The 27,440-nt window shown below is 39.4% G+C and overlaps 1 protein-coding gene across 8 annotated transcripts in view; it reads right to left on the bottom strand.

Moving 5' to 3' along the window:
* LOC113987441 (neurexin-3-beta) overlaps positions 1–27,440 on the bottom strand; it is a 562,088-nt gene that overhangs the window by 251,713 nt on the left and 282,935 nt on the right. For all 8 annotated transcript variants that reach the window (XM_039384773.1, XM_039384772.1, XM_039384774.1 and 5 more), the window contains one exon: positions 2,018–2,199. In XM_039384773.1, the coding sequence (XP_039240707.1) occupies positions 2,018–2,199 (182 nt within the window). The remainder of the gene's footprint in view (positions 1–2,017; positions 2,200–27,440) is intronic.

Raw genomic sequence — 27,440 nt, 5'->3', positions numbered from 1 at the left:
ACTACAAAGGAGGCATTCAACAGAATCTTGACAGAACAGAATTAATATCGACCACAATCAGTAGACTTTATTTAGGTAGCTGAAATAATCTGAAACTAGCACCATGCCATGCAGAGTAGTTTGAAAAAAATACATGAGGAGGAAGCAGAAAAACTTCCAAAACTGATAGGAAAGAGAAAGAAATTTTGTTTTGTTTTGTTTTGTTTTTTTTTTTAATGAATGCTTACATCTCAGGTTCCATTTGCTTGTTCCAGTCTATTCAGTAAAATTTGTTATAAATTTTTTTTTGAAAATCACTTATTACAATGTTCACTTAGGGATAGAGAACGGTAGATATTTGAGACCAAGATATAGAGAAAAACTCTATGCCTTCATCATTAATGCTGAAAAGCCTCCTTTTGCAAATTCTTATCTTCATGCAGGATTAAAATTTCTTTTTTGGTACTTGTGTCTGTTTCCTCTCTTCCTTTCACTGACTACCACAAAGAAGAGCCTGACTTTCATTTTCCCTGTAATATCCCACTAAGCGACATGATCCCATCTCAGGCTTTTTCTAAGACTTTAACAAATTTATATCTCTGCACCTCTCCTCACATGCCAGGAATACTGTTCTCCAGTTAACTGATAGCATTTTACACATGTTGTATTATAACATCTGAAGAATATACATTGTCTTGCTCAGACATATCCAGTCACTTTTGCTTAATGTGAGTCACAGAATTCCAACCAATTATGTTTAGCGCTGTTCACTTTTACCAACTCTTCTGAGGTTTGTTTTGTTTTTCTTTTAAGAAAGCAGGAAAAAGTGTTTTCTATTAAAAAATACACCAGTGATCTCATTTTCATTCTAGCACAAAACTCAAACTAAATATTTGAATATATCACAAAAGATAGAAACCAGAATTGGTGACAGTCTAATGGCTCAAGGCCATACGCTAACCCATTCCAATGAATCTGAATTTTACAATAGGATTCAAAATAAAACCACTTAAAATGCTGGCAATAACTACTACCCCTGACTCTTGTTTCTGGTTGTTTCAGAACAATCCTGCAATATACCCAGTGCTTCAACACAATTCTGAACGTGGCAAACTCCAGCAGCAGAATAAGGCCCTTTGTCATTCACATTTGGTCTGTTTTGGCCCCTGGCATTCCTCCTGTTTACTTATACCTTCAAGGTTCCATGAAATGTTAACAACTCCCCAGCTCATTCAAAACTTGCAAATGGCCCCTTTCCACTATAAATTAATGCATAAAACACAGGAAATAAGCGAATATCAAGTCACATGACCAGCTTCTACCTCTAGTAAACCTCTTGGCTATTTTTCAAAGGAAGACAAAGCTTCTCCTCCCAAAGCATCATGTAAAGTAACAAACTCCAAAAGTTTCCAGTTGTAGTGTTCTTATTTTCTCAAATAATTCAAAACTCTCTCTAAAGCCACCTTCACTCAAGCTCTCACAAGAAAGTCTATTTTCTTTTTGCAAAGCCATGTTGTACTAACACCAAATTCTTATTCTTTTGAACTATCCTGCTAAAGCAAGCATCAGCTGTATCAGCTTGAGGATCTGTTCAGTTCTCACTTAACTTTCTTAGTGTGGAAAAAACAACACCCTATCACTCCCTTTTATTCTTTGCCTTCCAAGAATAGTAATACCTCACCATAAATTCAGCTGTATTCAGGACTGTGCATATGCCACAGTAGATTAACACTGATGCAACTTATTTCTTCAATTTTTAAATAAATCCTACTGCTGTTGAATCACCTAAGGCTTTTGAGTTTTGTTTTGTTTGTTTCTTCCCTCTCCAATTTCTTCTGGCATCAAGACTTGGTTCCCTGTGCATCCCAGTTGGTAATTCTACAAAGCCCTAAATAACTACTAAAGGCAGTTTAATTTGACAAGTGCTGAAGACACAGAAAGAACAGAATATGACATGTTATTTTAGAGTAATAGTTTTTTTCAAATTCAGGTAACAGAAACCCAGGTCTGGCATAGACATGGGCCTATCTATACTCACTATGTGCAGCTGTAGAAAATCACCAAGCCCAGGGGCACTGTCAATCCGAACAAGGATGCCATCCTTCACGGTTGTGCTGAAGCCCACAGCAAGACGGTCTGTCCTTGTGCTTGGTCTATCATTAGCTGGCCAGGTGTACAGGATGAGACCTCCACTCTTCCCAAATATATATGTGGCACCAGCTAAAAAATACAAAACCAAAGAAAAATGTATTAGTTACTTATTTGCCAACTCTGGTGGTAATGCTTTGACTTCCATGAGGAACAATTTAAGCAAGCACATGCCTTCCCTAGTTACAGGAGTGAAATTAATGCCTCCTGCTGGCAGGCCTGATGAAGTACGTTATTAGTTCCTAAATAAAGACAAGCAACATTTAAGATAAAGATAAATTAAGAGTTTATCCAAACTTATCAAGATGGCTTATCAAGAATGAATTATTTCATTAGTGCTAATATCCCAGACAATGCTGGCTAGGACACTGCCTTTCAAGGGGGCAGAAAACAACAAGCCCCTTCTGTTTCAAATGCATAGGATTCAACCTTATAAGGGGATTTAAAGGAAATATTTGGCAGTTCTCCTTGAGGTTGGACTTGCCTTCAGCTGAAGACTATTCACACATAGTAGAAGCCTATCCTTTTCTCAACACTTCCTAAGATTTTTGGATATTTAATCCACATATTTACAACACTGTTCATCTTTACAGCGAGCCTGGGAATTTGTTCCTTGCCCTTGTTTTTAAGGACAACACCAAACCTCTCCCAAGCTGAACACTGTCCTCCCACATTCATGAGGGCCATCTGAGCTGAGGAAGACAGACACGCAAGTGAGGAATTGTTGTCGCAGACAAGGAAGCTGAGAAGCAAAAGCATTTGGAGTTCACATTCTGACTTGTACTCAACACCAAGTTAAGAGCAAGATTTTATAACTCAGTAGTTATAAAATTAGCCCCTGAGCTTCTTGGAAAATATATCTGAAATTCCTGTCCCAGTCCCAAATCTACAAGCAGACCAGGAACAACATTTCTCAATGCTTCAGCCACTTAGTGAAACTCATTTTCTGAGCACTATTACAATGGTTACATAATAGTAAGCAAAAATAACCAGCTTCCATTACTGCAACAAGGATGAAATACTGGTAGAAAGTACAGGTAATTACTGGGTACATTTTCTAATCTGAGTGAAAATACAACTGATGATCTTTTTTCCCACCACACCAACCAGAAGCATGTATCAAGCAATCATGAGCAGAGTAAATGTAGTTAGATACAGAAACAGGAATCATATATGGGTAACTTCTACACTTGCCTACAAAGCTGCAGCTTCACTAAAGCTCTTTATGATCTGAATTCCAAATAAATGCTACACATTAGTAGAAATAATTGATACACTTCCTCCTTGCTAAAGAGGCTTCCTCTGGACATCTCAGAACTCATTACCAAAGCAGACATCAGAAACTCAGCCACACAGGACTGAAATGATTTGTGAACGGCTGACTCAATAATAGAGTGAAAAATGAATTATGTTTCCTTCCTTCCAGGCCTGTGCATATCCAACAGAAAATGCCTTCAGAAAATTCAGACAAATGTGTCTGAAATCAGGGTTAGACAGGAAATTTCGCTCATAATCCAGAATTAACAAAAGAGCACACTGGCGTTCTGGAACTGTGCACATATTTCAGTTTCAGAAAGATTAATTTTACAGACTGAACTCAATCTCCTCATTGACCTTTGAACTCCAGATACAGGGTTCATGACTATTGCAAGATGTATAGAAAGGGGCTTTGTTTGTTTAAACAAATCCCCAACTGTATCTGTAACCTTATGGTTAGACAGTTGGAGATGACCAGGTAGCAAATTATCTATGTCTTCCCCCTGCGCACAGGTACACCAACAGCCCCCTAAAACTATGCTACAAATATACTCCTTCAGTTTATCAGTTTGTTCTATAACTTCCATGTGTATTTGCATTACAGACCAAAACTAGGCACAGCAAAATGCTAAGCAAAACAAGATTTACTGATTGTTGATGGCTTCACAGATTAAACCCCACTTTTTAAAATTACTGTCACTCGAATTGCAAGTTATTCTCCTTTTCTTTGTACTGGTTACCAGGCCCTTCAGCAGCAAAAACAAGCTTGGAGGAGAGTTCTTCACTATTTATGAAGACAATTACTTCTTTGTCTCTAAGAGCCATTTGGCTGCAGGTAGACCATGTCAGTCCTCCAATGAGAGCCAATTAGAACCAATCATGTCCTCACAGGCCTTTCATGAAACTTAAACAGATCTTATTTTCTCCTCACAGAGCACAGATTTTTGCTTCTAAGCCTAACCTGAAGATATTCAGTACTTTGGTACTGAGGTACCGAAGGTTCCTAAGGTAAGGAGCAGTATCAGTATAAATCTACCTCTGTTGGGTCTTATTTCAGTTTTCTGCAAGATGGCTCTACATACTGCTTCTTGAAGACATGTAGTGTTCTAGTTCAACTGGGAATGTCAACTCATCTCTGGAGTTCAGCTGGCCCACAGACTGTCCAACTTTACTTTTCACTGTGATGGGCTTTGCAGTCATACATTCTGGCAAGGCACCGAGTTCTTGAAACAAAGATAATTCAGATCATAGAATTGTAGAATGAACCAGGTTAGAAAAGACCTCTGAGATCATCAAGTCCAACCCTTGATCCAACACTGCCGTGGTTACTAGACCATGGCACTAAGTGCCACATCCAGTCTCATCTTAAAAACCTCCAGGGATGGTGAATCCACCACCTCCCTGGGCAGCCCATTCCAATGTCTGATTACTCTCTCTGTAAAAAATTTCTTCCTAATGTCCAACCATGCAACAACCAGAGCAGCACTACCCACACAGACCTGTTAGCAGAAGCCCAGTGGCCAACAGTTGTTTCCTTATTGTCCAGGTCAAAAATATCTGCATAATGACAGATGGGCCACTTGCTTTATCTGTGTGTAGCTGAATGCACAATTTGTTGGATACATCAATCTCCCTTCCTTTCACCATCTTTCTGATGATGTACAGGATACCCATTGCCACGTTTGGAAAGAGATGCACATTAACATTGTGCTAGTATAATATTTTTTCCCCAAATTATGAACAAAATAGTCAATCCAGTCTGAAAACACAAGGTGCAAATGTCAAGTAAAAGTGGAAGAGGTAGTATTAGAAGAGTTACAACCATATTGTAATCACATAAAAAGAAAAAACAACTAAAAAGACAAACCCTACAACACAAACATGCTGACTTAAATACTTCTATTTGACTGCAGCAACTACAACTATTCTTACTTTGTGGTGTTGCAGAGAATTGTAGAATATTTAACCAAAGAACTCTGATTACAAAAAGCTGGTGAAATGAAAGTCCGTTGATCTTCTCACTGTACCGAAGTTTTGTTACAGACCACTTTATTAGACAAGAACACATATTTTTTTCCAAGACACTTTCTATTCAAGACAGAGAGCAACCACTTTATATTTAGTTTTTCCTCATTGTTCAAGGTTTATTTATGTAACTCCTTTAATAAATACAACACCAACTATGCTCTGACAAGAGAAAAATCTGAGGGATTAATTTCATTGTGTTATTGTTACAGTGTTTCACCACTTCAACTGTATAACACTAAGTTCAACCTATACCGTGAAAAAAAAAAGAAGAAAAAAAAATAAAATCAAGGATACGAGCACACAAAGTTATTTCCCCAGTTAGTTGTGTGAGCAATCTTACATCTCACAGTGCCCTCAGTCAGATTTACTGTACCAACATGTAAAAACAAATGAAAGCAGAATATTTTCACCTACTCTACTGGGATGTTGTATGCAGAATTTGGTCATCATTGGGAGCTCAGAGAACTAAAGACACATATAGTGAGGGAGCACTCCCTACAGATTTAAGTTACTAGGACACCATAACACATTTAGCATATACAAAACTTATAAACTCATAAAACTTAGTGTGACAGAGTGGCAATTGACTTCTTCCAGAAATTACATAACTTGTTGCTATAACTTACATCTTTGGTGTTTAGAGATTTAAACATCAAAGGTGGATATGTTGCAACATATATGACAATGTTGCCTGCATATCTAGCTTAGGTAAATTATGTATTTGCTAGCTATATTCACGGATAAAGCCGTTAGATTATTCAGTCAAGACACAATAGTTTGAAGCAAAGATGCCTCAAGGAAAACTCCTAACAGAAAAGTTATAACCAAGGTTATAAGCCACAGCAAAAAAAGTCTAAAAGTGAGCTGTGCTAAGAAATACCTAATTGAAGTTGGCACCACCAACTGTCATTTTAACCCAGTTATCATTGTTTTCTCATCATCACCCAAAGTCTTCAAAAACCTATTTTAAGGAAGAGTCATCACGGCTAGGCTTCGTGAACGAAGATTTGGGAAGGGCTCTACCCACGTTTGTTACAAGCGCCCTGGTGGCTAAAAAGGCCAATACGAGACAGACATGTCCGGTTGCAAAAGGCACAGCAGAAAGACTCCTTAGGTGGTATATTCTGCAAGACACGGTTCTTTCTGCATTGTCTTTTCTCCTCCAGAGTGATCCTGCGTGTGTTCTCAAAGGCATCAGCAGCGTTATAGATGGTGTGTCTCCAGACCTCCCGATTGGAGGCCAGAGTAGACCAGTTATGTTGATCAATATGGCCAAGGCTGAGATGTTGTTTCAGGGAGTCCTTGTATCTCCTCTTCGGGGCTCCTCTCATGTGACAACCGATGGCAAGTTCACCATAAAGCAAGATCTTAGGGAGGTGGTGGTCCTTCATCCTTGAGACGTGCCCTGCCCAGAACAGCTGTGTTCTCAGTAAAATGGCCTCAATACTTGTGATTGCTGCTTGCTCTAGAACAGATGTATTGGTCACATAATCTGACCAGTGAATGTTTAGGATTGTGCGGAGACAGTGCTGATGGAAGCGTTCTAGGAGTCGCAGGTGGTAGCGGTAGATGACCCATGATTCAGACCCATATAAGAGAGTAGACAGCACAATGGCTTTGTAAACACTGATCTTTCTACTTTTCTTCAAGTGTTTATTTCGCCAAACTCTTTTATGAAGCTTTCCAAAAGCACTCTATGCCTTTGTTAACCTGTTGTCTATCTCTCCATCAATCTTACCATCCGAGGAGATGAGGCTACCTAGGTAATTAAACTGCTGGACTGATTTGAGCACTGATTCGCCAATGGTGATATCCTGCCTTAAACTAATCCAGTAAAGTAGTAAAAAACAAGTCTGCCACATCTGCACAAATCATAACTTCTGTGCCCTAGGGATCCTGTGAATTTCCCCAAATTAAATATTCAATTGCAAATTCTCTATTTGCATCTATTAAGCCATCAACAGCCTGTTTTGCCTCAGCACAGCTGTAGCTGTGGCCAGGAAAATGCAACATTTGGTAGTTATTACAATGTTTATACACTGAAGGGTTAACTGCCACACCAGCACGTAAGTACAAGTTGAATATAGTGTAGATGTTACAGTTCATATTTTTACAACCAAAAAGTACCTTTGAGATGAAAATTATGAGGAACCTAGGCCAATTTAAAAACTACAATAATTACTTAACACCAAAATTCATGACCAGAGTGCCACATCTCTTTGTGACATTGTCATGGGCAAAACAATCTCAACTGGGGTAATCTCACTTAATTGGTTTTACTGACAATTAACACAAAGGTTTAATTACTGATTCAGGCATTGGGGAGCAAGGACAACAAACAATTAAACACTTACGGAAAGTTCCTTCCTCCCACAAGTTCAGCTGCAGGTCATCAGCTCTCCTCCCTCCTCCTCACTTCCCCTCCCTCTGTGCTGCAGTGAGACAATAGGTAGTGCAGAAGGTTCCTTCCACTTTCTTTGCTACAGCATCTGTTATCCATGAGCTACAGCCCTTCAGAGTGCTCCTACTCCTGTATTTCCCATAGGCCCCAGGCCCCTGAGGGGTGTCCCTGCTCTGGTACAGGTTACCCACAGGCCCAGTTCCTTTGGGAATGTCTCTGTCCTGGGCTGCAGATCCCTCAGAGGCATGCCTCATGCAACACAGAGTGCCTCCTTTCAATTGAATGTATCTTCAGCATGTCCCCATCAATATGCTTCTCCCTGAACCTTGTTCTGTGCCTCCTCCCTTTGTGCATTCTCCTATGAGCCCTCCCAAGCCACCTTCTGTGTCTCCTGCCCCCGAGAGCTATTGCCCTTTATTAAACATGTCCAAGGAGCAGCACTATGTGCTGCTTCAAGAGGTTGAGGTTCTGGCACGTTGTCGGTTGTTTTCATCCATGTCAGGGCCAGCTGAGACCACATGGAAGTTCACGGCCTCCTCCCACACTGGGTGCTCTGCAGCCCCCTGTCACTCATGACCCAATATAAACAGATAACCTGATCGTGGTGGTAATTCGCCAAAAACCACAAGATATGTAAACTTAATGATATCAACTTCCCACCTAAGCTACAAGGTGTATGTCTTTCCTTCAATTATTATGTCTTTGTTTTCTTACATAGAATTCTTAAAATATTGTCCTGGTTTCAGCCAGGACGAGGTTAATTTTTGCAGTAGCCAAGAGGTGGCATAGCTAGGATTTGGAGGTTATTCTATACCACCTCATGTCATTTTCTGCAGATGGGGGAAGGGCTTCTGCATAGCATAGCTTGGTAAAAGGAGCAGTCAGGTATGGTTTTATCTGCATGACCATGGAGAGGACATGAGGAAGTGGGATGGAAACCCATAGCAGCACAGGCACATGAGTTGAGAGAAAGAACAACCGCCACAGGAAACTCTTGGGCCTTGAAAAGCAAGTCTTGAGGTGACATGACACCCCAGAAAGAAGTGAGTCGTAAAATGGGACTCGTGTCAAAAATAGCCCCATAGACACCTGAGCCAGGGAGCACAGTATTGAGTGGGCATATCATATTCCTTATCATGCACCAGCCTCTGGGAAAACTGAACGGTACAATGGACTGTTAAAAGCCACATTGAAAGCAGTGGATCATGGGACCTCCAAACATTAGGATCTACATTTAGCAAAGGCCACCTGGTTAGTTGACACTAAAGGCTCTACCAGTCAAGCTGGCCCTGCTCAATCAGAACCTCTATGTACCATAGAAGGGGACAAAGTCCCCGTGGCACATACAAGAAGTGTGTTAAGGAAGACAGTTTGGATTAGTTCTGCCTCAAGCAAAGGCAAACCCATTCGTGGGATTGTTTTTGCTCAAGGACCTGTGTGCACTTGGTGGGTAGTGCAGAGGGATAGGGAAACACAATGTTTACCTGCAGGGGATTTAATTTTTTGGGGTGAGAACAGTCTGTAATGTTGAATTGTATAATATTGGTTGCTGACTGACATTGCTACTGTGTGCCATAACTATCACGAACACTGAATATGGACTGCTGCAGATACACCAGTTGTGAGCTCCTGATGCAGCTTGGAACCAGCCAACAGCACACCAGCTCTCCCGCCCTAGAAGACATCTAGGATGGATAGAACCCACAGTCATGGATCAAATGAACTCAACAGACATCTTGGAGGGACAGACTATGACCATGGAAACGATATCTGTGCTTGTGCATATACGTATATAGTTGGAAGGTGTAGGATTTCGGCACGACGTAGATGGTATAGAACACCATACACTCAATTGGGGAATACCATTCCTAAGCCACTCCTCAGAGGAGAAATGGAAGACACCAATTTTTTAAGTCAAAATTCAAATGTAAGTATTCAAAATTCAATGCAAGTATTCAAAGAAAAGAATCCTACTGCATTTTCCTTACCCAGTGCTTGCTTTTCTTGGCCTTTCCTCCCCACCTCCCACTTTGTGCCTACTTTATGATCCTACTATATTTTCTGCTTAGTCCAGTAGTTCTGATGAGTCTCTTGGGGTATTTCACATGCCAGTCTAAAGGTCCTAACACATTTATAAATAATCATAACCTTCTACTATTTAACAAGAAGTAAAACAGTTCAACAACAGGAAAATTTGTGATGATTGCATTTTGCTCTTCTTTCTTGGCAGGAAACTAAAATTTAGGTAATTTTCAAGAAGCAGTGTTGTCAAAGGATGGAATCAGTAACACATTAGACATGACCATAGGTTACATGAGAAAATCAAGAGCCAATTCACATCAGGAAGGAAACCTTGGTAGCACCTGTAATTAGCAGCCCTTATATCACCAGCCCTCTAAAGGCATAATTAAATAATGGAGACATGGTAGTTTATACAGACATTCAAAAATTTCCACAAAGTCTCAATGAGAAAAGGTAGAGCTTTTTCCAAATTTACATAAAGAAGAAAAAGTAATGGTGACCCTTATCTTATTGCTCCTGGACTAGGCAGTTCATTTACTATCTCCATCACCAGAAAAGGCATTAGTAAAGGAATGCAGGTTCGAATACTGGCATGAAAGCAAGTGAGAAGAGAACAGGCATACATCTGCAGAAATTCAGTAAAGAGACAAAATTTGCTGCAGCAGGAGGCATCATTATTTGGTCATGTAATAAAAAAGCAGTTCCAAAAAACATGGTATATAAAGAGCTATTCTGCCCTCACAAGTGAAGATGTACAAGGCAACAAGGAAGAGCTGCTAAGATCAATTCTAATACAAAACTCCAATAAAACAGATTGGAGGTTTTGCTTGAAATCTGATTAGATAGATCTGATTACTGGCCCAAAAATTAAGGTCTCTGCCATATGTTCACAGTTTAAGGTAGACTGCATATCTGGCCACTCAATTTCCAGTCAGAGAAACAACTGTGGCATAGCTCTTCGGGCCTTAACTCACCCAAACAGTTCAGCATCTTATGTGTAGCATCTTGCTACACTCTTGAGGAAAAACGAGCCATGGTTTGACCACCAGTTCTAAGGGGGAGTTAAAGCCAACAACACACACTGCACAGAGCAGAAAAGAGCACCACAACTTTCAAATGGCTTGTCTGTTTATTGCATCCCTAAAGTTTATCACATCACAATGTAGACAATAAAACATCAGCTGAAACCTGTACACTGTCAAAAGGATGTGCAGAAAGAATCGTCCCTTGCAGAATATACCATCTAAGGAGTCTTTCTGCTGTGCCTTTTGCAACCGGACATGTCTATCTTGCACTGGCCTTTTTAGCCACCAATGTGCTTGTAACAAACGTGGGTAGAGCCCTTCCCAAATCTTCATTCGCGAAGCCCAGCCATGACTGACTGTGAAAGTTTATCACATCACAGTGTAGACAATAAAACATCAGCTGAAACCTGTACACTGTCAAAAGGATGTGTACTGGCTGATAAAAAAAACGAAGCTTCTGACAGTTGTTTTTACAACTTAACTCATTCTGGTCACATCAAATAGAATAACCATAATAACCATAGAATACTCCAAATTTCCATTAATTTCTTAGTAGTAAAAAGAGTAAAGAATGGAAAGAATATTATGAGGACAGTCAAAGAAATGAAACAGTGCCCATATGCACTAAGAACAACAATAGTGATGAAAATAGGTAAAGTTTTTACCTAATTTTGAAATATACAACTGAAGAGCATGGAAAATTTAGCTGACTCTTCATTACTTGAAATCATTTCAACTGGGTCAACTCTAGGAGTGCTGGAACATCTGTATTGTCTAGAGATGACCTAACAGGTGTTCCCAGTTTCCAGCTTCTGCAGTTTTATTTTTTTAAGTTACTCCCATGGGTGTTGTCCACTAAATGCATTGCATTCAGCATAATATAGCTTCTTTGTCCCGCAGCTACATGAGATGCATAATAACATTACCAGCTACCATTATCAAATAAATATATAATGGAGAATCCAAAAAAGACCAAGAGAGAAGTGTCCTGTTCCTTCTGCCCTTCCATATTTACCAAGCCATCAATCTTGACAACAGCTATTCTTCCTTCTCTAGTTATAAACTGTTGTCCTATTGCCCTCAATCCTAAACTTCAATTACATTGTTATCCTAATCTTTATTTTACTACTCTTCTTATTCCACTTCACATTACATGAAATAAAAAGTTCTTAGACAGAAGAATTAATGAGATCTCAGGAACCAAAACCAAGCTAGACACTGACACTTCCCCTGCCCTCAAGCATATATACCAGTGTTCTTACGCTATACGAATGATCTACAATATCAGGATATCCCAGGGACATCTTTTCAGTTACTTTCACTCAATCACACACATCAAGAAATGGAAGCCTAGTCAAAACTGAGTATCATCAATCAGAATGAAAAGTCCTATTCCTCCTTCATCTAAAGATCCTCTCTGGCAATTGTACATCTCTGTAACTCAGTTGCTGTGTTTTCCACATCCTGAGTTTAAAAGGTGTATTAATACAAACACCTGCTTGATTAAAAAAAAAAAAAAGGTTACAGAGGATCTAATCATCATTATCTGACTCATTTGGCCATTGCATCACAGGATCCATCCTACTAGGAAAGACAGACCAACCCAATACTTTCTATGATACAACTGCTGAAACATCCTTTTATTTATCAAGAGTAAAGAAAACTTAAAGCCATGGAAAATACAAAGCTCATGAACTAGCTCATGAATCTCTTTTTCCCTTCAGGATACTCGCTCTTCCCTTGACAAACCCTCTGAGACTGAAATTGAACCACAGTCATCACAAAAAGCAGACATTGTTTGACATGAAACTGAAATTCCTTTCTCACTTTAAAATACGAAGGAGTTGCTTCTGTACAAAAAGGAGGAGAAGCTATAAAAGCTGCAACACAAAACGGAAGCAGCAATTCAGATCACGCCTGCTTTCTATGTTTGTCTTTTTTAATGACAGTAAATTAATACAAGTCACTTTCCTCCCAGTATGTGTGCATCAACCAACAATCGGATCAGACAGTATGCTACTTCTTATTAGTTACACTGCATTAAAAAGATTGGAAAAGGAGGAGAGCATGGGAATGTTCCTAGAACTACTAGAAGGTCCAAGACAGCTTACGCTTGAACTACAGATTTCTCTAAATCTGGGATACTGGGAAGATTGTGTTTTTTCCCCAAATCTGAATTTGCCAGTGGGCATGTTGGGGATGTTTATCATCTCATAAGGAATTTAGGAATTAGCTGCTGACTAAAACAGACCCAAGATGACCATAGGCACACCAGCTTAAATGTAACAGATTGCAACTCTGAAAATATTTTAATAATACCCTAATTTCCATTATAACAACATGATTGGTCAGACAAGGATCATGGTAGTTGACTATCATGTCTTCAGCACTGGTCTCAAGTGGACACCCAAGGAAAACTAAGAGTAGACCAAGCCTATTTCCTTAAAGTATGCATCCAGACCATGAGTCTTTTCATCAATTAACTCAGCCTCATGTGGTTTGTTTATACAGTAATTCCAAAGAGATCTAATTTTCAAGTACTTATCCAGTCTCTCCTTGAATACATTTAGAAGTTTTGCATTCACAATAATGACTTACAAACCTTTAGCAATGACTCACACAAATCTGCCAGTGATGTAGCAAGTTAAACATTAGCCAGCTGTGGGCCCCATCAGCAGAGGCAGCCTACAGCATCTTGTACTCTATTAGCAGGACCTTAGGCTGTTAGTAGATGAAGTGATCATTTCCCCTTACTCGGTGCTTGTTAGACTGCATCCAGCATTACGCATCTAATTTTGGACTGACAAACTGGGGCAAGTTCAGTGAAGCGCCACAAAGACGGTCAGGTGGCTGAAGTGCCTGCCTTGTGAGGAAATACCAAAGGATTTGGGCTTTATCAGCTTGAAGATGACACAACTTCAAGGGGACCTAAGGACAGTATCACAGCATCTGCAAGGAGGTTATTGAGAAGCCAAAGGCAGGCCCTTCACAGTGGTGCAAAGACAAAGAACAGGATGTAACTGGCATGGTTTGAAGTGAGAGAATCTGACTCTATAGAAGGAAAAAGCTTTCTCCTCACAAGGACAAACAGGCTGCCCAAAGAGATTTTGGAGTCTCTGTATGTGGAGGTCTTCAAGACAGGACTACACAAAACCACAAGCAACCTGATCTGACCTCACAGCTGACCTTGCCCCAAGAAGGGCTTTAAGACTAGAGATTTCCCGAGGTCTCTTTCAGCCTGAGTGAAGAAGAATCACCTTTCTGTGTGAAGAATCATCTTTTTCATACTTGCTCTTGCCAAATAGATCACATATTCCCTAGTTCTTGTTCTGTAAGGCATAGTAATCTGTCCCTATATCTCTCCTCTCAGTGTCAATCTTGCCTTGTAGACTTTTATCATACCACCACTCTCAATCCTTAAGTCATTTCTTTCAGTAAAGAGACCAGTTGTGCCATCAAATTCAGACCCCAGCTTTAGACAGCCAGATGAAATCTATCAATCCTGAAAAAGTCCACAAGAACAATTTCTCTAGGTCTTTTTTTTTTTTTGCTACACATTACAGAGTATGAAAAACATTACAAAACCTGAAAACCACAAAAACTATAGGAAACAAACAACTTAAAACCACTATGCACCAGAAGAAGAGACAGAAGAAGATACAAACAGAAGAGAAATAAGAATTTCGCTGGGCAGAAGTGCCCAGAAAGTGTGACCCTTGCAGAACAGCAGGGCATGTTTACCGGGGTCCAAGTTATGCACCATCTGCAAAGAGACTTCATTAGGTGCAACTGTGACTAAATTCAGTAAAGGAAGATGGAACTATTTCTTAGCTGCATTCTGCTGCCAAAGAGGAGGTAGAGTCAGGATGCAATTTCTTATTTCTTGGTATTTCCTGATAAAAAAGCACAGAGAGGATGTCCTTCAAGAAGCCCAGCAGGCAGCATGCCAGAGGAGCTGAATACAGAGACTACTGTTAGAATGAGAAGCACAGCAGGATTCATAGCTCACTTGGGGCTTGAAGGAAGAATAGATATGTTAGTTCACCAAAGTTTTACAGAATCTGAATGGTAACAAAATGGCCTAGTCAGGATGGATGGAAGCCAAAGTGCTAGTATTGATCTCATCCCACTCAACTCTCCTCTAAAGAATCTCATTCTAGTCTTCATCCTTAAGCTACAGTTTATTACATTAAAACAAATAAACTGTCAGGAAAAAAATGAAGTAAAACAAACAGAAAACCCAAGCAATGAATACCAACCAACCAAAACAATCCTCCCCAAACCCAAAAAACAAGCAAAAAACCACACCAAGACCAAAGCAAAACAAAACCACAAAGACAACTCCTGTTCTCTCAGTTTCATTTAGCCACTTCAAGTTTAAGTAGCATAACATCTTGCATGACCAGTTTGAGACTACAAGGATTTGGGTTTTTTAACTGTACAAAAAAACCTGGATTAAATACTTCCCTGAACGGGACAGCAGAACTGACTCCCCACGCCTCTCGAATGGAACGGAGATAACGGCAGGTCTGAGCAGCAGGCCCTGGCCTATACAAGCAAAGCCATCTGCGAGAGGGACCTGTCGTCTTCAGCCACCGGAAGAGTGAAGAGGGCGAAGGCCTCTTATCTGCGCCTTTTATATGTTGTGTTACGGAAAGGGATGATATGGAATACTTCCTTAGATTTCTGACCCCGTTGCTAAGGAAGGCCTAAAAAATCCAAAAAACCAACCCACTACACTTACATGCCTGTTCACATTTCCTTAATCGTAGATATTAAAACAGAAAATACAGTTTATGTTTGCTGACTTCACTACAAGAGAAGTGAATTTTCAGTCTTGACAGCTAAAAACAATTGTGCCAGAAATACCAGCTATTAGGTATTCATCAGAGACTCTGAAGGTAAGAGTTCTACCAAATAGAATGTGCTAAATTAGCAGCAGAGTTTGGAATAAGCAGCAGGTTTTCAGATATCTAGCCTTTTGCTAGTCATTAGCATTTCAGCAGTATGCTTTTGAAATAAACTTCCCGATGTATCACCACTTGCCATGCTTTGATTCACCTCAGACCAGTCTCAAGAGTACACAAACCTGATTCCTTTCAAATAAAACCAAACTGGAAGAAGCAGTCCAGTTTTTAACAAGATATTAGTCTATAGTACCAGACTAGAGGTAGTCCAAAGTAACACTTCAGAAGCAAAATGTCTGCAGTATAGATCTCAGGTTCTTGATATTACATTTCATTCTGAAAACCACTGTCATGCTGATTGCTATTGTAGACACAGCCTAGTCTCGTAGTACTAAATGGGGCCGTTTTGATCAATCAGGAAAAGAAACTCAGAGTTCTGAGCTTTTTGACCTCACCTCAAATATAACATTGTCCCTCACAAGTACTGGAAGGCCAGTGATGACAAGAAATGCATTTATGGAAGCTCACTGTTCCCAAGGCTCTCTCTAACCTTCCCAAGGTCACACAGTGGGAGTGTAAAAACAAAAAGCATCCAGAGCTAGCAATACTGCATATAGACTATTCTACGTAACCTATATGCAGCTTTTCTTGCTATTACCTCCTCTTCTTGCCACCATGAAAGGGCATCCACCACTAGGAGAGATGGACATATGCGAACTTTATACAGGCAATCTGTTAAAAGTACCATGCCAGAGTAAAAGACAAGTGTAATGGTTGTTTAATCATTCTTACCATGAAGTGCCAATTCTTTAGTGTCTTATGACATTCATGAACGATACAGAGGGCTGGCATGATGAATGCAGAGCAATTCCGACTGACAGATACTTTCAGAGAATTTATATCCCTCCCACACTCCCAGGACAAAAGGGCTCTTGAGCTGAGTTATCATTTGTTCCATGAGAAGATTTACAGTCTTGCCAGCAACTCCTTTTACCTTACTCTATAAAGCGTTTATTTTGATATACTGATTGTGATCATTCAAGAACAACTGTATCTGAAGAAAGTCAGCAGGGGAGAGAAAAAGCAGAGTGGTTCTGAATAACCTGCTCACCTTGACCTTCGTTCCCCTCAGACAGTTTGCTTTGTCTTTGGTATCAGTTCTTTCCCAGCATCCTCTGCTTTCCCAATTACAAATGTAATATCACTCATGGGAGACATCTCCCATGCCTGGCTACCCTTCTCTCACGGCAAAAGATGTTAAGCCACAAAAGCCATCCACTGTGGTCCCTTCTTATCATTGCACTAGAAAGCACCTCAGCATCACAGTTTTAACACCACACTAGATTGGCCTCCATCTTACAGTTACACACAGCAACAGCTCCTGCCATGAGATTCAGTGGCAAAGGAGCTCCTGGACCTTATCCAGAAGAATAGGGTGATATAAGTACACAATGCCATAGCCTCAACACTACTTGGAGACTAAGATATTCACACTGCCACGATGAACATATCACAATCAAATATGTGTTGTGTGAGGCATTTTAGTAAATGCAACACTTCTCCCCCTGTCCAAGGCCACCAGTAAGTCTATGGACTTCGATATTCAGCCACTCTCTAAAGTTTTTTCATCACTACTGTCTCCTGAGAAATTCAGCAGTTACAATCTTGATTAAAATCATCATCACCTGAGAGGCCCTGAGTCTGTGGCCTTCAGCTGCACAAAGCAACAGCAGGTGTCACATAAGTGAGGATAATGAAAGGTCTGTGGGCTGATCACATCAATCTAATGACAGCTGCAATTTCCCTACACTTCATTTAAAGTATTAGGTGACATCAGGTAGAGAAGCAATAAGTTTCTATGAATACTACAGATAATATCCGTAATATCATCACAGAGAAGGATATTATCTTTTCTTACACATTTTAAATTATGCTTTAATGCTACATTTTTGCACCTCTAGACAGTATTTGATCTTAAATGCCCTGGCCATGTCCTATTCTTGAAGGGGTCCTACACAAACTAATAGTAGAAATTTAACTTACTCATGTCTGAAATTAATCTACCATTATATTACAAGATGATGCATCACCCCACCACACAGTGCTAAGGTCGACCAGTGACAGCTGTTACCAAACACCTATCTAGACACGTAGAAGAGACTTTCTAGAGTTGTAAGTGAACCATATGGTATTTAATGGGTATTGTTAAGAAGTTCTAGAGAGATAAGTTAAATTAATAAGGCTGAAGAAACAGCTAAAAATGGGTAGGCCATGTCCTGTTAACCTTTTCTCCTACTCCTACTGAGAAAGTTTGATTAAAATTGATAAACATTTTCTGAACTCATATTCCAAGTGTGTATTCATCTCCACCTTTGCGAGCGCTGAACCTCAGTATTTTAGTTTCAGTCTCTACCACTTTATTGTGAATTGCCAGCTGCATTCGCAATAAAGCATTTAATTACAACATCATTTATTTGGGAGACAACACAGGAAACAGTTCTCTTTCAGTTACACCTTTCAGGGTGCCAAAGCCACAGAATTCTATATAAAGTTCAGATCTGTGCTCCCTAAGGGGGGGGAATCTTTCTCAAATCAGCTGAAAAAATAAATCCCAGTCTATCTTTTTTTTCTCTCCTGTGCTGTAAATGCAAACTATTGATTTACCTCTAGCTCTTTCATGCCTTTCACACACTTCAATAATACAGAGGATTTGTTCTTCATCCTTTCATCTCCAGGCCTAGAATGCCTCTTAAGCCCTCTGTTAAGGGTCACTCATTCTTCCTCAAACTGCAGCACTCGCATCCTACAGAGGTCCACAGGTGACAGCTAGAGACACATGCAAGAAGCATATAATCACTTACCTCCTGACTTCTTCAGGTGAGACAGAAAGACGAAATTTTTATAAACCCTAGTTATTCAAACTTTTGATCATTTATGTTTGATCTTTTGTAAGCTCCTTCTGAATGCAATACATAAACAGCAAAATATGGATAAAAAGTAATTTCCAATGCCTGCACCTTGCACTGAATAATGCTGAGAGTTCAATCAATTCCATACTCCTATAGAAAACAGGGAACATATAGGCCTTCACACTTCAAATGCTTAGAAACAAAGAACCATTGAATAATTGAAAGGAACATGTAAAGGTCATGTAGTTTCCCTCTCCTCCAACCCAAAGCAAGGCCAAAGATAGCAAAATACTCAAGAACTACTTCAGGTCAGTTTTGAATACCTCAAAGAAAGGACATTCAACAACTTCTTCATTGGCAACCAGTTCCAGTACTTTACTGTCCTATTCATTAAATCACAATTTTCCACATTCCATCTTATGCTCATTTCTTCTCATGCTATTTCTGTGCATCTCCAAGAAGAGTCTTCTCTATACACTTCTAGTCTGGTAGTTAAAGACAACCATAGTATTTCCTACCTCTCTTCCTCAGGGCTGAACAAACCATGTTCCCTCAGACTCTCATATGTCATGTTTTCCAGCACCTTTACCACCTTGGTAGCCTTCTGCCATGTGAAGCCCAAACTTGAATGCAGTATTCCAGATGTGGTCTAACAAGTACTGACTACAGGGGATGAAACCATTTCCTTGGCCAGCTGACTGTATTCTTGCTAAGGCAGATCACTATGCAATTGGCTCTCCAAACAAGGACACACTGCTGACTCTAATTCAAATGGTTATATACCTTTTCTACACAGCTGCTTTCTTCCTTTCAGTTGGAACATAACCTGTTGTCCTGTTGCACAGGAACTTTCCATCATAGATGACTTGGCATTTACTTTTGTCAAATTTCATAAGATTCATCATGATGACCCCATTTCTCCAACCTGTTGAGATCCCTCTGAATTGTAGCTCATCAACAGCTGTCCCCAGTTCAGTAATGTGCAAACTTGTTGGGAGTACACTCTGTTCCATCACCCAGGTCATCAACATTGACATTAAACAGTAGTGGCATCAGCACTGACCCTGAGGGGCATCACTAGTCAAAAACTGCCTGTTGAACTTTCTGCCAGGGAGCACAGCCCTTTGCACCAGCAGTCAAGCCAACTTCCCACCCACCTCATCATTCACTTACCTAACCCATATTTTACATGCTGGGCTATAGGGATACTTCAGGAGACTGTATCAAAGCCTCTGTAGAAGGCTGTACCTCTGGTATTCCCAAAGCCAGTCTCATTGCAGAGGGCAATGAACTTGGCCAAGCATAATTAGTCTTCAGTAAATCCATGTGGGCTATTCCAAGTTAGCTTTTTATCCTTTGAGTGCTTGCAAGTAGCTTCTAGGAACATTTGCTCAGTGATCTTCCCAGGAACCGATGCTCGGCTGACTACCCTGTAATTCTCTAGCAGACATGGCATTGCCTTTTTTTTTTTCCCAGTCATTAATAAGATTTTCACCATTTTGTTTTGTTTCTTCCCACCTACTTTCTCTCCAAGTATCTCACAGTTCTTCACTGTATTGAAGATCAAAGTGCCACAGTGGGATGTTGACTCTTGAATCTTAATATTTCTTCTATCCTAGAAAGAATTTCCTCCCTTCACATGTGTCCTCCTCAATATTCCTGTTAAAAATAGATCTCCCTTTGTGACAACTCAGTCTCAGGCCTGCAAGCAGTACTTCATCTATTTAAGGGCCTGAAAACAAAGAGAAGTTGCTGTTCCAAGATCAGCCACTTAGTTCATCAAAGAGCAGAACCTGCTCCTGAGCTATGTGATTAACTGTTTCATGAACACACCAAGTATGACCAGTGTTACATATAACATACTGCCCCATTTTACTGATAATCCATAAATATGTTTTCCTCCTTCTGGAATGGGCCTAGACACACATTCCATTAATCTCATATTTTCTCCCATTTTAGCTATAGGTCAGCTCTTCAGATTTAGGTGTTCTGCTTCAAATAAGAGCTCTCAACTCAGCTCCTTTGTTCTAGAGAATAACATTACTACAGAATTCTTTTGGCTTTTCCATAAGAGAATGCTGCTAGAAGATACTCACAAAGCCTGTGAGAGCTGCAGTTTCCTCAGGGAATTCCTTCCAACATGTCATTCTGACAGCTATATCTTCCCTTCAGTACTACTAAATTGGAATGCATGCTTAGAGCAGGAAGCAAATTCCAGGAAAAGCCAATTCTCTTTCAATGGTCTCAGAGCAGTAGGCTGTTCCATAGACTCATTTTCCTTTGTTCAGAGGTTAAGAGGTTATTTTGAAAGGTGGCTTCCATACAGGGAAAGCTCTGAAGTACTTAACACATTTGTACATTAATTTATTTCTTTTTACATACAATCAGTTTCCATGTCATTTTTGCTAATCCTCAAAGTTATTTATATTTGAACAGGGGCCTCTGGCTTTTATTCTCTCCATTTGATTCTCCCATAAGACATAAAATGCTGAATTGATAAGGTGAAAATAATTGCCACAACAGAACAGTAAGGTCACAAACATAAGCAAAAGAGAATGTCATTCTGACCTTGCAACAAGCATAAATCTGAGCAATTCATCTCAGGTCAGTGACTTGATTCAAGTACATTTGGCTATAAATTAAACCATGCTCATTGCAGTACTTCAAAGTAGTATTTGCTTGCATCTTTATTTATAATCAGATACAATACCTTCTGTAACATATTGGATTGGGGGAATACTGGGGAAAACCAATTATCAGAAAACTGAAGTCACTACTAGTGAAATTTTCCACCTGTTACAGAATATATCAGAACTTCATCCATTATTCACATTCTTCTATGACAATATATTCCATGAGTACGTGAGATGGATCTTTCAAGGCAATCCTCACATAACACTGCCAGAACAGATTTTAACCACACACAGTCGGACAGTGTAACAGATACTTCTGTCCGGTTATTTTGCCATTAGGCACAGTCTATCAACAACCAGTTACTGTCATTGTAGAGCAAAAGGAAACTGAAGACTTGCTAGTGCTTACATAGCAGCTAGACCAGCCAGTGGAAAAAGACTAGAAGCCACACAGTGTAAAAGACGTACAATCCTCTCTTCCGAGTTGGGTCAAGTGACTGTATGTGGTGAGGGAGCTTAAGGCTGTCCTGTGCAAGCTAGTTTGCCGTGCTGTATCTACAGCTGACCTACATCGAGCAGAGTGTATAAATAATGCTGCACAGAGAAAAGAGAGACTGTGTGATAGCGTACGCCAAAATAACTCTGTTATTTGTCCACTCATGAAGATCAACCAATCCAGACATTGAGCAATTATACCACACTGAGCTCAGGCATGATAAGAACTATGGTCTACATACATTTCTGTATTAAGTCAGCAAGCACTAAGAAAATGGCAGCACTCTCAGCCACTGGTGAAGGGAGCTGGTATCTCAAATATCTAGGATAGCTAGCTATTTTCCACCATATTTGCACTACACTCACTTGTTTTTCACATGCAGCATTACAAAAAGAAGCTCTCTGATGTGTAGAAACATAGTGGATTTTTTTGACACACCACTTAGGATCAATTTCGTAGAAACAAAGGAATCAAAAGAAAGATACTAAGAAAATATCAGCATTAAAAAAAATTATATAATTTCCCAAAATCTCACGTCAGACTCTCATGACAGTAGTAACTATACAAGTTTACCCAACTAACAAAAAAACAAGAGCCCTCCCCATTCCCACACTTTTAACAATATGCCAGCATCTTGCTTAACAAGTTTACAGGAAAACTAAATTTCCATTGTCACTCAACCCTTACTTTCTTCACATGTGGAGATCTCCATCACTAACAGTTATATAAATCAAGAGACAGCATTTCAGCATGTTTCCTTACTAGAAACATATTGGTATAATTTTTTTTATTAGAAGGGGAAAGGCTAAAGAAGTTGTTTCCTTCAATTAAACTGCAAAACTTACGTTTACTTCTTTGGTAACATTGGTATCATACATTTTTATGCTCACACTTATTTTTCCTTCCAGGCTACCCTTTGTATGTAGAAAAGAAAATAATCACAATATTTCCCCTTCCAGATCTTCTCCTATGACATATATCTTCAACAAGATCATGAGAAGTGAGTTATGAAATTATGGGTAGGGCAAACAGCATTTAATCAGAGAGAACCGTGTCTGGAAGTTCCTAGTTACACATGTATACCACTTAAGGTTGGCCACTGATTAGACTTTCTAGAGACTACTGCAACACAACCCAAAGAAAGATATTTCTGTTTTAAAAGACAGTCTATCCAGTATTCTGCAATAAAATTCTTCTTGCTTCCAGGTACACAATCCTATTACTGCAGCTCCCATTTTTCCTTTGCTTTTCCTTCTGTTCCTTAATAAATTCATTTGCATCCATTTTGACATTACAGGGTAGTATCTCCAATACAGCAATTACAATTAGTCATTTGTTTGTTCAGCACTGGCTCAAGGGGACTCTGATGTAATAGGGTGTCTTTTGCCTGCCACTGCTATAAAAATGAGTCAATCAACGCCAGCACATGTGTCAATAATATTAATGCATAGACATATAAAAGGTATGTATTTTTCAGCATCAACTTAAACTCATTATATCAACCTATTTAACATTTGAGAAGAAAAACAGACAGAAGTATTGGCTGAACTCACCCCTTTCTACTTCAATATAAATTATCCAGATCTAAAAGCAGTGACCGATGAGATGAACAAAAAGCTATGTACTCTACACAAAGCTTATTTAAGGAGTGTGTTTGAAAGATTCCTATAGTGAAAAAGGAGATAAACTTTCAAAGTGGCAGCAAAAAGCAACAGCTAGCAGTAATGTGACAAAAATGGAAGAAAAAAAAAAGAAAAAGAAGATACAAAGTAATCAGCTGAATAATAAGAGCAACAAAAATGAATAATGAACATGGAATCATTAAGGTTGGAAAAGACCTCCAAGATCAGCCAATCTTTGAATGAAACCCACCATGCCAACTAACCACAGCACTACTGATGATGAGCTCTCCCCATACTTTTATTTTTCCCCTCCTAGTTCTGAAGTAGGCCTTCAAATAACCATCCTTCTCATTTCAAAGCCATAATACCTAAGCACACTAAACTTTCTACATGCCTTTCTAGTGGCACAGGAAAACTGCCCTGCAGAAGTGCCTATGGGCCCTAAAAACTCAGGTACAGCACTACTGTTCCTGGTGATCAATATACACTGCTGTATAATTACTGAAATTTTTACACAGAGCCTGTAACCAGGGTGCCCCAGCACTGTTCAGATGTGTACTTAAAGTTCTTTTCAAGTGTCAGTTCAAAGAACATCATCACCAATATTTATTTCTTTATTTTTCCACCATATGTCTGGAACCTTTTGCTTGGGGGCTTCTGTTTGACTTTGGTTTTGGTTTCACTGCTTTTTTTCCCCCTGCTGATGTCTGCCAGAGGCATTACCATGGTGACTAAAAGACCTCCTGAGCAGATAACAAACCCTCAAAGTTTTCCTTCAGAGCAGTCTCCAGCTGTTGCAAACTTTCTCCATTTATCTCTTCACAGTCTCAATTAGAGCAATTGCATCTTGGAACCGATTTTCTCCTCCCTCCTACTGAAAATGCTTTGGTCCACCTGTCAATTGGCATCCTTGCTTCATTACTTGCTGACAGCTCACAACACAGCTCCTTTCCTCTAGCAAATTACTCCTAATCAATTCCTTCTGCAACATTATCTCATCAGCTCTTCAACATACAGACACATACGCTCACATGCTGGGAAGGGGCTAGCTGTGATGGCTGCCCCCCTGAGGAGTTCCAGTACATAAGGAATTTGGTGCATGAGATATTTTCCTGGGCTTGCTGCTGGTTTGTTCTGGGACACTGGATGAGTTTCAGAGTCTCACTCTCCCCTTCTATCTGTACAGGGTGCTTAGAGAAATGCTGACGGAAGAAAGCTTGATTAGTCAGGATGAAAACAAGGGGCAAGTAAATAAGCAAGCAGTGTTAATGTTTCACATGCAGCATTACAAAAAGAAGCTCTCTGATGTGTAGAAACATAGTGGATTTTTTTGACACACCACTTAGGATCAATTTCGTAGAAACAAAGGAATCAAAAGAAAGATACTAAGAAAATATCAGCATTAAAAAAAAAATATATAATTTTTTCAAAATCTCACGTATCTTGCAATACATTATAATTGACTGTTTACCCACAATAAAACGCCTAATGGTAATTTTTTGGATTTTCACTTGCCCTATCAGATAATGCTTTTGCTTTAATTCCAATTCCTCATCCCCTTGCCTTACAGCAATAAGGTAAAATGACAAATACCATAGAAAGACAGCTACTTATTCTGTAACCAGAGACAAAATGAGCCTTCACAACTTTGATACATCATCTAGGGAATTTTAATCAGACTAAGTGAACCAGGCTGTCTTATTCAGAGAAGACAGAAAAGACTTAAGTCATCATGAAATGTGACCCACACCAACAAAGACTATTATAACTTGCTCTTCTAACAGGTGGATGTTGCTTATGTTATTTCAATATTTCTTAATGCTGCCTGTTCCGTAAGGTTCCATACTATTCACTACATATCAGTCTAGAAGAAGTGTGCTTGAAGAGTTTTTATTCATATATTTCTATGTAAGTGTCTTTGTTTTTTAACAGTTTGTTAATGTAATAAAACACACTGAAAATACCTGTGCATGCGGATACAACAAACTCATTAACTGACTGCTTCTAAAGGATGCAGAGCACACAAGTGCACACTGCTGAGATTTTAAAGGTCTTTCTTTGCTAGTGCATTTAAAACTGATGAAATTTTGTCAGTTGACATGGCTCTGAATAAGGACATCTGCTTGCAGATTTATCATTGGGAGAAGCCACACAGGTTTTAACTACACTGCCTCTAACACTGCTGATACTGAGTCATGAATTTCTAGGGCTAAAAACTAAGTTCACCTTTGAATTGTTTTCACTCCTGGCCCTCCCAGGTGAGACTGCCAAGAAGATGTGCAATCAGAGTCATGAGTGATAATGGGAACTGCCAAATGGATCCCAGATGCACCAGCTTATGCCTCTGTTCTGCACAGACACAGCACTAAGCCTTTAAGGGCTAATGTAATGTCATGGAGCAGTGCTTGTTCAGCATCTTTATATGCAGGGAAGCAGTTTTCCTCTTTGCACTACAGAGCACAGAACTGTGGACTGGACTCAAAGATCAGAATTAGGAACATTATTCTGTATTCCTATTTTTTCACATAGAAAAAGTAAAAACACCCACCAACTTAGCCTAAAGTAAGAAAATCTTTCTGAGTGCTTCATCACATAAACTGAAACAACAAGATGCAACTTTTAATTTTTTTTTTCATTTTCAAGTATTTAGTAGTACAAAGGCCATATGTTTCTGGTTACCAGTAAGCATGGGACAAGTGTAAAGGATTACTACAGATTGACTGGATAAGTCATGTGTCAGTCAGTCATAGATGGGGAAATCACATGCTTTGTACTAATATCCCCAGAGACAAGATCCTTTCTAGCCTCATTTGAAGTTAAAGGAAAAAGAAAATAATACATTCCTTTTCAAATCTGTGTTGAAACACAACGAAATGACCTAAAACTATTCATTATTAAGGAATCTGTAAAAAAAAACATGTTTAGAAACAGAATCGGACCTTATAATTTAAACAAAATGTTTTTCTATCACTCCTTACTTCTCAGAAAACACCAAGAGAACATAATGAAATTTTACAATACAAGATTTTTGAGACATACTACCACAAAACTAGTTCACAACAGACAAAAAGTATTTATATCTTTTTGCTATGTATTTGCATAGACTATAGGCACCCAATACACCCCAGGGGGACAAATTCCAGCACCACATGAAGCTGGCAGGTTCAGCGACCTCCTCGCTCAGACGCATTCTGTGGAATTGAACTCCAACGATGACTATGAGGTTACCTTCCCCCTTTTTGCTATTTAGAAACACTTGCATGACACTGGTTTTATAAAATGTAATGATAATTTCCAACATGGAATCATAACAACTCTGTATAATTTAAATCCATTTTTCTTTCTGTGATTTCATAGTGCTTAGAAAGAATAAATACTATCCCTATTTGACAGTCAGGGAAAAGCATCTCAGTGGTCCACACCTCCAGAAGAGCCTGCAATTCCCAGCAGACTATATTAAGGAGTGCAGTAGCACAGCATCTTTTTGACTCCCCATGATACACTAAGCACCACAAAGCCAGTGAGACAGTAGAGAAAGAATTCAGAATTCCAGTTCCAAGATGGGGATTCCCAAAGGTGGCCTAGGAGTCCATAAAGATGATCTGAAATTGGACTGCAGAACCAAATTACTGTCAAATTTGTTTCTGTTTAGAAGATGTATGATGCATTTATGATACTTCCTGATAATTATTTTTGACAGTAACTCAATGGTCAAAAGCTTGAAAGCCAGAGAACACTCTCTGTTCCTTACAATCTCGCCTCCTTAATCTCGTATGACAGAGACCTATGCTGATACCAGAGATTTATGGCTTTCAATGAGAAAGAAGTACCAATAATAAAAGTGACCAACCTGTTTTCATGGAATGAGTTGCACCAAAGAGCCCCTAGTAACAAACAGCTAAGAGTGACAAGCACTGAAAATAAAATGTGAAAAATCACAATCATGCCTTCATAAGTCTTATCCCTCCAAACATATGCAACAGGACATCTGCTGCTCTTTAACCTCTCTTACA

Source organism: Pipra filicauda, unplaced genomic scaffold, assembly GCF_003945595.2.
Source record: "Pipra filicauda isolate LSUMZ 115617 unplaced genomic scaffold, ASM394559v2 scaffold372_size707771_pilon, whole genome shotgun sequence".
NCBI classification, from domain to species: domain Eukaryota; kingdom Metazoa; phylum Chordata; class Aves; order Passeriformes; family Pipridae; genus Pipra; species Pipra filicauda.
Note: the sequence above shows the minus strand (reverse complement) of the source record. Positions and strands in the feature narration are given on the sequence as shown.